Genomic DNA, 12,733 nt, shown 5'->3' with positions numbered 1-12,733 from the left:
GCAACGAGCCCATCATGATGCAGCCGTCCTCTGCCACAGAAACCACGCAGCTAACAGCTGAGACCCACCAAAGCTACCGGACTGACACATATTAGACGCACGCACGCACGCACGCACGCACGCACGCACGCACGCACTCACACACACACACACACACACACACACACACACACACACACACACACACACACACACACACACACACACACACACACACACACACAGTTCTACCTCCATGGTTTCTCGATGTTCTATTTTCAATTGGAAAATCAAAAAAACAAACAGAAGTGTGTACATATATATATATATATATATATATATATATATATATATATATAGATTTTTTTAATATTCGAGAAAAATTACCACAGGACTGAGTTTGATTTGAACATTTAATTGGTCGGGTTCATGTAACCCAAGTTTGCAAATGGGCATCAGTAAAGATACATGATTACCTTGTTAGCCACCACAATCAGTCCAGACCATGACCACTATCAATCACAGGATCCATTAGCCATTACATAACATGGGGAATTACATAATTGTTTCGAGGAAGAAAATGTGTAAGGAAGAGGTTTGTCTGATAGCATTGTTTTCAATTGGTTTATGTCCAAACGGAACACCATGGACCAGTAGAATCAAGGCAAATCACTTTTGCAGTACATCACCATTATTTTTTAATCTTCTTTCCACCAGTGTGCAATAATAACATGCCAGAAACCGCAACTATATGTCTCAGTTTTGGCCCCCCGAAAATTTTTGATGGAAAACACTTTTATTATAGACACAAAACATTACGTCACTTAAATAAAATAAAAAACACCATTGATTGTTACCAAACTTTATGAGTACATGTGCAGACATGCTAATCATAGTCTGAAAACATTAATACGAAACTCTGAATATTTTGGATAGGCCTAATTTTTACGTCGGAAGCATTGCCACATTCATATGCATATGCATCATCACTAGGAATCTTTGGACACCTCACGATTCGATTACGATTCAGGGGCTATGATTCGATTATGAAACGATTATTGATCCATTTTTAGTTTATGTATATTGATGCAGTTTTTTACACTACTCATTTCTATTCATCTCACTAAGTATTGATCACTTGGTGCAATGGATTAAAAAAAAAGCCTCACGGTTCGGTCAGATCATGGATTTGAATCACAAATCAGATAATTTTTGGGATCAGCAAAAAAAAGATAAATAGAATTTTGTCTTCCTTTTAATTTTATAAAACACTTGTTTCCATTAAATAACAAGATTCAACTCAAATTGTCAAATATGTCCATTTAGAATGTAGGAACACAAGCCATATTTGACATTTTAAGATGAATGTTTTTATTTATTTAAAGGAAAAAATATTTTATAAAGAAAATGAGAATGAAAATGATTCTAATTATCTTTCCTTTTTTTTTTTTAAGAAGTAAAAATACCTAAAACTGCAATTTAAAGCACATACTCCTTCTACATGGAGAGTGAATGACAAACTAGCCTATGTTCACATCATTAAAAAAGAGGCAAAGAAAGATAACAAAGCCGCAGTTGTCGGACTACCGGTACTTTAAAAGCAGACAGCTGTGCACTTTCTGCTAGCAGCTAGCGACTAGCCGCTAACACCGGAGACCAATCACACAATGACGGCGTAATAAGCTTTCTTTCTTAGCGCCCTAAATTATCAATTGATATGATTTCGGGATGGTAACGTGTTTATGCTGTCATGTAATGGCAATGAAAAACTACGATAAGGCAATCCGAAATGTGTAGAAGTTACGCCACCATGCAAGCCAACTCCAAAATAAAAGCCTATTAAAGCTATTGCATGGCATCAATGTATTCTATCTTTAGCTTTATTTTAAATTTAGCCTTTGTTCAGGCGGCATGGTACTTTATTGAATGTTTGTAGCTTTCTTGACAAGTCACAGACTAGTCACACAAAATGCTCCCATACATGCTACTTACATGATCGATAAGGTTTTTTCTCTGCCGTCACAGTGAATGTGGACTGATCTTGTTGCCGTCACGTGAACGTGCTTTTAAATTAAAAGCACCTTTTTAGATCTCAAGGCGAGGTTGGCATTATCCATGTTTGTTTTCTTCCCAAAGTGTACGGGAAATGACGGTACAGCGCTTCTGAGTTCCGCAATATTTTGAACCTTCTGTATACGTTTATTAACTTATTTTAATAATCGGAATGTGGACATTTGTGGCTCGATTCAGACTTGTCCATGTCTGAATCGCGATGCATCTAAGAATATGACAATTCCCCCACCCCTTATCATCACGCTTTTGATGTTAAAATATTGCCTGTTTCGACTATAGTTATCACGTCTGCACATCATAAATTTTGGTAATAATCACTCGTGTTTTTATTTTTTATGTTTTGTGTCTATGGGGCCACGGGAAGTCAACGTTACGACGTGAAGAATAAAAGCAAAACGCGAGTTTTCTCACAATCTCTGATGGAGACATCAAAGATGTAACTCAGGTTACCTTTGTCAACAGTGCACTCATGTGGAGGAGTGATGAACTTCAACAGAGGGGTGTGAAATTCTCCCAACGCATGCTTTGAATGATTGCAGGAAATTAGATGCAAAGCCAGTTCTCTGTTGCAGATCAAAATGTTGAACGGGGTTTCTTGCTCTGCACGCATGTTTAAATTCGGTGTAGTAAATATACCAGTTCAAATATCAGGCTATAGAGTAAAAGGTAATTTTTAAATGTGAGCACTGCATGTTGAAGGGAAAATACTATTTTTCCAGTGCCTTGCAATTTCACATCGAGTTGGGAACCATTCAGTGTTAACCGGCTCAGTGTGTTCTACGTGTTTCAGTTCAGGAAAATTTTGCTCAGGCAGGCCACAAAATGGCTGAACACTTTCGCTCTTGACAACCAATGCACATTGCCATGCAAAAGCAGCCCAGGATAATTACAGGTAGTCCTCTAGTTACAAACATTCAACTTGCGAACCTTTCGCAGATACAAAGAAATCCTGACTAATAATTAATAATTCATTCATTTTGAAAATAGTATGCCAAAAAATTGGATAAACTTTTTTTTTTTTTTTTTATATATAATCGTAGGTCTAGTAATCACTAATTATATTACATGGTTGTATTGTAGTTTCACCATACAAGAGGCTGACATGTTTTGCCACCATCTTCCTGCTACGGATGCCCAAAGGACAACTTCGCGAATGTAGTTAGCCTGGGTGGTGCTTGCATGGAGTATCAGACCCATTGGGTCGCCCACAGTTTACCTTCCACAGCTGGGGCCTGCAGGTGGTTGTCACTAACTCCCGTGATTTGGCCCGTCGCTTGTCACTTTTGGTTTTGCTCTTGCAAGCTTTTACTAGCTTTTGTTTTTTACTAGTTCCTCCTGCTAGCCGCTCTTGTTAGCTGCTCCGACTAATTCCGGCTCGCTCTGTCTTTCGGCGTTGTTCGCCAGGCTTCACAACAGCTGCCAAGTCGCAGTCGCTCGCCGAGATGCTCGTTTGCTCACGTAAAAAAATAATTGTTGGTAGGCTTGCGAAATATGGTCTCTCTGAGCCACTGTAGTGTGCGTGCTTTTTATGCTATTCTTTGATCACAAGATGGTGCTAAGGACGACATACTGGGTCTTTAAAGAAAATTTAAATATCTTTCTTAAGGTCTCTATTTTCATTTCCCAGTAGCCCAACCGTTTAAATTTTTGTCAAAGTATGGAAATGAGTGATTAGTAAACATTGTGCATCATTGGCTAATGTGTTTTTAGCCGACGTGTGGCGAGCGTGATAACCGGAATTCTTTGCTTCTAATGTCATTTTATAAAATGCACATAGAAACCAATAAAAAGTAGAATATGCATCATATTGTAAACCTCCAGCACGAAACTGAACAGACGCACGAATGACAATGTTGGTTAACCCCTACCTTACAGCCGAATTGAATGGCGTCTTGGGATAGGGAGACCGGCTTGTAATCCAGACACAGAGATCATCTTCACTTATGGGATCGCTTTCTTTAACAAGTCTATTTCTCCTTTTAAATTAATACAGTATATTCATGCACTAATGCAAGTTATGTCGCAATATAATCACGAGGGAGTTTAACACTTCTCTCTTTGCATGTGAGTGCCTGCCATCAGAGGAGATTGACAGTTGAGCAAGTCTTGAAATTAAGCCTTGTTTTGAAATGCCTGTTCAACGTTTTTTGCACTCTAGGTCTAGAGATTTTGGTCCCTTTTAAAATAGAGTGGCACATGTTAATTAGCTGAAACTCCTCAAGCCTTCATCCAATTTGAATGTGGATCCCTCAAATAAGAGCTTGAGAGTCTCCATTTTATATCCATGTCTATAATGTAACTATAATTGGAATATTTATCAGTTAGCTAAAAAAAAAAAAAACTTTCAGTGTCTTTGTCTGAATATACAGTGGTCCCCTGCTATTCGCAGGCATAGGGACCTGGCCCAACCGCAAATACCAAACATCTGTGCAAATTCACTTCTGTTACTATAATTGAATTGCATTCATTTTATTTTATTTTATATTTTTCAACCCCAAAATGTTTTTCATAAGCTATACTAATTGTCTTCTAAAATGGAGATCGGTATCTAAAAAATAAGTGACAATGTGGATAGATTGCAAATAATCAAAAAAAATATATAAATACATTTGTGAATATTGTGCCAATCCACGAATAGGCGGAGTTATACTGTTTTTGTCTCTATGTATTGTAGAAAGCACATTTGGACTTAGCTTTATTCTGATTGAGGTGGCTAACAAGCTTTTGTATCTGTACTGATGTGTGTTAGCAAATTTCCGAGCCGTGTCGGCTGACCAATTAAATATTAAAATCAAATTCAGTCCTAAGAGCTTTTTTCCTATTTTATAAAAAATAATAATTACAGCCTAAAATTAAAACGTGAAAAAAGGCTTTTGTTTTGTGGTAAATTAATACAGAATATTCAGACATTTTTGTTTTTTGATCTTCAATTGCTAATCCTAATGGAACGAAATTTACACAGATTTTCCCATTTCATCCATTACAAGCATGTTGCTAATGCGAAATGCTTTCAAGCGTCCACAGTTTCATCACTCACTTTACATTTGCAAACATCTTTTTGTTTTTTGTATAGTTTTGTTTTTGTTGTCGAGAGCTTTGTGAGAAACATTGACGCTCGATTGTCTTGACCTCGTTCCACAGTCGTACTTGAGCTTTGTTCATGCGACAACTTTCTTTTTTGACAAGTTGTTGCCATACTTCCTCAAATGATTCATCAACTGCAGAGATTGTCGGGAATCTATTTGAGAGGGGGCAGGGGGGAAAGATTAATAGAATGACAGTGTTTCTTCGAGGAAATAGATTAAACAAGATTGTGATCCAAATGACAGTACACTGAAACCTTAACATTTCTCTACACACACACGCACACGAAGAGAGGTCTTTTCATTTAGCAAAATGCTGTGTGATCACGTGACTTCCTGCAAGGGAAGGCAGATTGTTGTGGAAATGGAAACCATTAACATTCAACTGGTTCCTCCACGTTGTATCATATCTGTCCCCCATGATTCCTTTGTTTTTTTTCAAATCATCAAGAATGAAAGACAAATCCAAATTGTTAGAGTAGACCTAATGTTCTATTTTAAATGTGAGAATAGTGAGAAGATAATATTGTTGTATTTATTATGTTTGTAGAAGTTTGTTTAATGTCTAACACACATTAGTGTGCAACATGGACTCCATTCATCAAAAGAAGAATAAAACATTTGACTTCTCTTTTGCCGTGTGTTCTTAAGCTGATGTATTTCAAGTCAGCATAAACACCTCAATCAAGTCAGACATTCCAATGGGAAGCAAGTATCACCTTCAGCAGTGATTTCAGTCCTTCCATAGGTCCCTTGGTCTCCAAGAACGTCCTACTACAAAATTTTTATCCACATGATGACTTGGTGTAATGTCTCCAAGCAGTGTTCGCAAATAATTCCAACCAGTTTAGATCAATCACAGTGCACGCAAGCTGATTTACTCACACAAAGCCATGATATTCTGTTGTAGGCAACAGGTGGCTATACAGTTTTATTGTGCCTTCTGCCATCTACCGGTAATTGAAGAGCATTTAATTGTTCACTGCCAATACCTCACTGGCATAGGTAGATGAACAATACTTGTAATTCATAAATACTTTCTGGACGTGCTCGTTCAAATTTCAAGTTCAGAGACAGAGATTTTATGGTCAAACCTGTAGCTTTTCTCCAGTTGAGTTCTTTGAGACTTTGAACGTATTGTGAATGGGACATTTTCTGATCCTTGTTCAAAGGCAGTCCGAATGCAAGATCAACTGGCAATCTGGGTTTCCTACATAACATCAATTCATAAGGTATCCTGTTACATCACTTCGTGTGCAATTTTATGTATGCACTAAGGGCATAACATACTCTTTCCAGTGGGACTTTTGTTTGTCTTCGAGGGTTCCCAGCATACTCAGTAACGTTCGGTTGAATCTTTCAATGGGATTACCCCTTGGGTGGTGCGGAATAGTCTGTATTTTCTTTATGCCGGAAATCTCACACAACTCTGATATGTTTTGCCTCAAAATCAGGATCCTGATCACTATGATCAGGTATGCCATAGTAAACGATTAACTGGTCCCACAAGCACTTGGCAACCGTTTTGGACTTTTGATTAGGTGTTGGCACGGCAAGAGCAAATTTAGTAAAATGATTTGTCATTAATAGAATATTACCTGTGGAACTGCTGTCCGGCTCTAGACTGAGAAAATCTATGCAAACCAGCTCTAACGGTCGCATAGTGGTTATGTTAACCAGAGAAGCTGCTTTTTCAGGGGGAGTAATGAGTCATTTTTAATTGAGGTATAAAAATCACCAAATGTTGTCACTTTCAAACCTATAGGTGTAGTGTAGGGTTTCTGAAATGATTAAAAATAAATAGAAGAAGCCAAACGGTTTCAACTTTCATTTCAGCCTGGGGCAGGCAGTGCCTACCTTGCCTGCCCTGACCGCACGTCACTGGTCCTTCAAAACTGTAGGCATCAGGGATCGCATCAGCTGAGATGCGATTAAAAATAAATAAAATAATGATAAAAATAAAATAATGATAATAAAAAACAAAAATAGGGGTCAGGTCATGTAATACAATATTTGTGGGTCTATTGCATCTCAGAATTTCATTTAATGTCCTCAAATGTAGTGTGTTCAATGATTCTTTCTCTTCTCGATTCACGTCAGGTTCCAATATGATTTTCAGTTCTTCCAGTATTTTTCTCCTTTTATATAGAAATGTCTCAAGGAAAGTGTCAGTTGTTCAATACTGTAGATTTTCCGAACTATTTCCTTCCATTCTATGACCGTTGGTGGGTCCTTATTCAGCCACTTCCTAGTTGGTGCTTTTCGGCCACCCGCTATAAGTATTTGTAGTAAATATCTGTCCTGTTATGGGTTTTTTTCCATCTCAATTGGCACATTACGCAGGTATCCAACGCAAAAATTAAGATCAAGTTTAAAGTGGATTATTGAACTAATTGCTGTTACATCTGACCAGTAGGAGGAAATAGCGGGACATTCCCCAAAAATGTGAAAATGACCAGCAGACATGTTGCCACACAATCTCCAACAGTGACTCTGCTCAGGTTTATGTCCCTGTATTGCTTTGTTTTTTGGCGTTCTGAAATACCTTAAAATATTTTTCAAGGTAAATTCCCTCCATAGATTTGAGATGGAGGTGGAGAATTGCATCCTACAAATGTTTAGCCAGTCATCTTCAGTTAACTTTATATTGGCGTCCTTCTCCCATCTCAATTTAATATACATTGTGGAGAGACCCTTCTTCTGCTGTAAGGAATTATAGATCTTAGAAATCAGTCATTTACTGATTTTACTTTTGAGGGCATCAACAAATACAGTGCTGCTCAAAAGTTTGTGAACCTTTTGAGCAATTTGGACTTTCCAATTGTTTCAACCTGATTTTGTTGTCATTCTGAACCATTACATTTTATATGAAGTAACAGGTGTAGGTTTATTAATTCAATGCATTGTTCTTATCAATTCATGTAGGTGCAAAAGTAAGCGAACCCTGAGCTGCATTGCTTAAAACAAGCAGTCAAGTAGGATCAGGTAGGACAAATTGGTAGCTTAACTAACCACTGAGTGGACCAATGAAATTAGAAGTTTAGCAAATAAATTGTGCATCACTGACTGAAACGGAGACAAAACCACATCACTTTAGTCTTACCCTGGTGCACCCATACAGGTCAGTCATGCTGAGAGGAAGAGGAATCTCAGCAGACCTCAGGAAGTGGGTAGTGACAGCACATCTGTCTGGGGAAAGCTCTAAAGTCATCTGAAAAAATTGAGCTTCATCATTCCACTGTGAAGCAGATCATCTGCAACTAGAGAACACTGAAAATTACTACAATCCAGCCTAGAAGTGGACGACCTTCTAAAAATATCAGCAAGAACCACAAGAAAAATAATTCAGGCAAAAAGCCAATTCGAACATCACATCAAGGGACTTGCAGACCTCTTTTGTTGCATCTGGGACACATGTGCATGCTTCAACAATCAGAAGAAAAGTCAATTGACAAGGCTTTCATGGAAGGCTTGCTAGGTAGAAGATCAAAGCTGCCCATCTCAAATTACAAACAAGGAATGGCTGAAGAACAAGATTCATGTTCTGGATGTGCCTAGTCAAAATCCTGACCTAAATTCTTTCAAAATACTGTGGCGGGACTTAAAGCGGGCAGTTTATGCTCGACGCCCATCCAACCTCTCTCAACTGGCTGTTTTAATGCAGAAAAAAATCTTATACTGTGTTTTGGATGTGTTGGAACTCCTTCAGTTTTTCCCGGATGCTTTTAGTCCGACTTTCTTTGCCGCGACGTGATGTTGCGCCAGCTGCTTGCCAGAGGGGGAGCAATCTCGGTCTCGTAGTAGGTGTTCTGTCTCCGGTGATGTCGGCCGGCATTATTCCTCTCTTAATAAGGTCGTTTGTCACCTCTGATTTGCTGTTGTAGATAAATACTTGATGTCTGGCCGGGTGTAGGGTCTGGTTGCGGAGCTCCTTCTCTTTCAGCACCTTTCTGATGTCTGAGTAAGCCTTCCTCTTCTGGATTATTTTGGTCGGTTAGTCTTGCTTAAAAAAACACTCTTTTTCCATTGTAGCGGATCTGTTTCTTCTTCCAAGCGGCAAGAAGAGCTTGCTCTTTGATTTTGTATTCTAGAAAGCAGATAACGATGGATCTTGGGTTTGCGCCTTGAGATGGTTTAGTTCTCAGCGACTTGTGGCAAGTTCTCGATGAAGTTCTGAATGTTGTCACCCTCAGCCCCTTCAGTGATACCGTCGATGCGTATGTTGTTTCTGCGTGAACGGGCCTCCAGGTCTGTCAGTTTAGCTTGAAAGTCCTCATACAGCTCCCCGTAGTGGGAGAGCACTTCCTTAGCCTCGGAGCTTCATTCTTCCACATCGGGCAGTCTCTGTTCCATCACAACAATCCTTTCTGTTACTTCCTTTATTCCGGTGGCCATGGCATTTAGCTTGTTTTCCTCTCTGAAGTCATTAAATTTTTTCTTCACATCCGCCTGGCTCGACTGTATTTCGGCTATGATGGTAGCTTGTTTAGCCTCAATCGCCTCTTGCTCTTCGCACCTAGCGCCTCTGCTAGTTTCCTCGTTTTCACTTAAATTAGCGCCTGTATCCACGTATTGTTGCGATTTCCCCTTAGTCTTTCGCTTGTTTCCCCCTTTCATGCTACTTCGAAAAACTTTTGTCTTGAAAATATACTATTGATAAAGGGGAAAGGTAAGACCACCTGAGAGCACCAAGCTTACGCTGCCTTCTGCCTCGGCGCCTTACCGGAAGTCTTGGCCAGGTTTTTAAGGCCTGAATCTTTTCGGGATCTGTCTCGACATCGTTCTCTGATATTATATGAACAAGATACCACACTGTTGCTTGGCAGAATTAGCATTTTTCTGGTGATAATTTCAGTCCGTACTCTTTTAGACGAAGTACTCTCATTAGAAATTGTTCGTGTTCCTCGAGTGCTTGAAAAGATGATCAAATAATCTAAAAACACAAGTACCTCTTTCAAATTCACGTCACCAACACAACGCTCCATTAAACGTTGAAAGGTGCTCGGTGCATTGGTTACACCCTGGGGCATCCGGTTAAATTCCTAGAATCCAAGTGGTGTTACAAAAGCGTTTTTCTCATTGTCTGCTTCTTTAACTTCAATCTGGTAATAACCAGATTTAAGATCAAGGATGGTAAACCACTTGGATCCTGACAGTGCAGAAAAGGTCTACTCCAAGTTTGGAAGTACATACGAGTCCTTAACTATTTGCAAGTTCAGTTTGCGGAAGTTTATACATGGATCTTATACAAGTCTATACATTGTCTTGCCTGCTAGAGTGACTAACCCAATGTTCATCATTGTTCCATTTCCTCACCACAACAATCGGGGATGAGTGCCACAACCAGGGTCGGCCTAGGGCATAGGCAAACTAAGTGGTCGCCTACGGCGCCATCTAGTGGAGGGGGCGCAAAATTGCAGGGCAAAAAAAAGATAGCAAATATTTTTCCCCCTCATGTTTTCCAAAATAAAATATGTAAATGACCCTGCTGTTGTTTTTGTATTGCAGAATTGCGTTTTTTTATTGTGCTATTATAATATAGTTGATACTTTTATTTTGAAGGATACAGGAAAAGGTCTCATAAACCGGTAGGTACTGAGTAACCGGCGTACTTAGCGCCGTCTTCCAAGTGCAGAGAAGAACTGCGCGCCACAGGAAATGAGAGAAAACTGAAGTTTACAACGAATTCAGTGAACGATACTTTAGCACCTGGCTGAGAAGGGAACGAGATTCGTATTGGAGCAATGTTTCATTGTTTAACCAATGTTGCTGTATTTCATGTTCATTGTGTAATTTACTGCATAGTAAAACGTTACCGTTTTTGTCCACTGGAGTGTGCTAACGCTCCTTAGTAAATATTTAGCAATGCTATTGCTCAAGATTCTGTTTCATTGACTAAGAATCTGTATTTCTGTATGGTTTATTTTTGTTTTAAGGTATTTATAAAAGCAACAGGTAAGGTAAAAATGTTTATTTAGAATATAAATTGTACTCAAGAGATTGTCAAGGCCATAAAAGGTAATAATTTAAGGCAATTAATTTATAGTATATGGTAGGGTGACCAAATGTGTCCTCTATTAGGAGAACAGACCATTTAATTACATCCACCTTTATTTCAACCGAGGATGCTACAAAATACTATAGAGCATATATATTTTACATTATTTATATATGTTATATTATACCGCATATGTATTTTATATAATAATTATTATTTTTATGACTTCTAGTCCAAATAAATATGAGATCATGACCTGGCACCCTGAATCTGACCTGCTGCTGCTGTTTACACTGAAAGGTAAGGGGAGGGTTCGTGCATCATCTCAGTGTTAGCGCTATTGATAGATGGCTGGCTTGCTTATGTTTTCTATACATCAAAAACCTTTACAATGAAAAGGTCCAAGCCCTCGGGTACTGCATTAAAAAAGCGGCGAAAGGAGGAGGAGGAGGAGGAGGAGGAGGAAAAACGAGCCCAGGGTAGAGGCATGTATGTCAGTCAATCAGAATTGTCTATAAAAATCTAAAATTAAAATAGCGTTAATTTTTCGAAGTTTCCTGTCAATTGTTAACAAAAGGGGCGTCCCTCATTGACCTAATTATTTTTATTACTTTTACTATGTATCCTACACAAATATATTGTACATAGTTTGAAAACATTTTGTAGTTAATAATGTCAGCACAAATTGCACTAAACTGTTGTATTGCGGGGTGAATGGGGCTACAATCTACACTTTCGCCTAGGGCACCAAATCACCTAGGGCCACAACAATCATGGATGAGTAGGGCGACTGTGACTCACTCCCTTATCACACTGGCAGAAAGCAATTCTTGAAGGTGTTTACGCACTGCCTCCAGATCTTGGGGGTATATGGGGCGTGCACAGTGCTTAAAGGGAGTTGGATCAAGAAGTTTGATTGAGTGTTTCACTTTACTAGTACACCCAAAATCAAAATCGTGGAGAACGAATACCTCTGGCACATCAGTGAGTTGTTTCGTTTTTTTCTTTCCACTTCTGAGGTATCAGGGAATATCTAAAGTTGAAAATCGAATCTGTGACATTGTGCTGTGACACAACAAAAAGGAACGCTCCAAGCTCTGCGATCACACAGGTGGATGGAATGGTCTGTTTAGTTGGTGATCGCAACCGGAACTTTGTATGGAGCTCGAGAAGGAAGAGTTTTCAGACAACTTTTCACACAAAAGACCACCTGGTAGGGAAGACTGGGTGGGGTGTTCAATTACGGCGCAGGCATCAGTTGAAATACAGTGAACGTGCCGGTGCAGTGTCCAAAGTGCCTATTCGTTGTTCGACCGACATCAATCCATTACTATTCAATTAATCGCTGTGGATGGACTGAGCATTTGGGAAACTCATGAATTTCCCAATGGCCAGTCCTCCCAGTGTCAGTTCATCCCTTTCATTATCCATTTATATTATGTATAGTACAGTATAGCACTGCAGGTTGCAGTCCCCTCTAGTGCTGCAGCTATCTAATATTTTAGTATTCAAATATCCTACGGAAAATTCTATTAAATAATCAGGTATTTGGATAAAAATATAATATCTTTGCATGGTGAAAGAACAATTATGAATACAG

At 39.0% G+C, this 12,733-nt stretch overlaps 1 protein-coding gene across 2 annotated transcripts in view; it reads left to right on the top strand.

Annotated features, from left to right (window-relative positions):
• LOC147178189 (dnaJ homolog subfamily C member 5-like) overlaps positions 1–5,766 on the top strand; it is a 20,692-nt gene extending 14,926 nt beyond the window's left edge. For both annotated transcript variants that reach the window (XM_086068580.1, XM_086068581.1), the window contains exon 5: positions 1–5,766. This exon is cut by the window's left edge and continues 6 nt beyond it. In XM_086068580.1, coding sequence (XP_085924706.1) covers positions 1–95 — 95 coding nt within the window. In that variant the 3' untranslated portion in view covers positions 96–5,766.
• Positions 5,767–12,733: the final 6,967 nt, after the last annotated feature.

The sequence above is a fragment of the Leptonotus elevatus genome, chromosome 2 (genome assembly GCF_054856555.1).
Source record: "Leptonotus elevatus isolate MCC_2025b chromosome 2, RoL_Lele_1.0, whole genome shotgun sequence".
NCBI lineage: Eukaryota > Metazoa > Chordata > Actinopteri > Syngnathiformes > Syngnathidae > Leptonotus > Leptonotus elevatus.
Note: the sequence above shows the minus strand (reverse complement) of the source record. Positions and strands in the feature narration are given on the sequence as shown.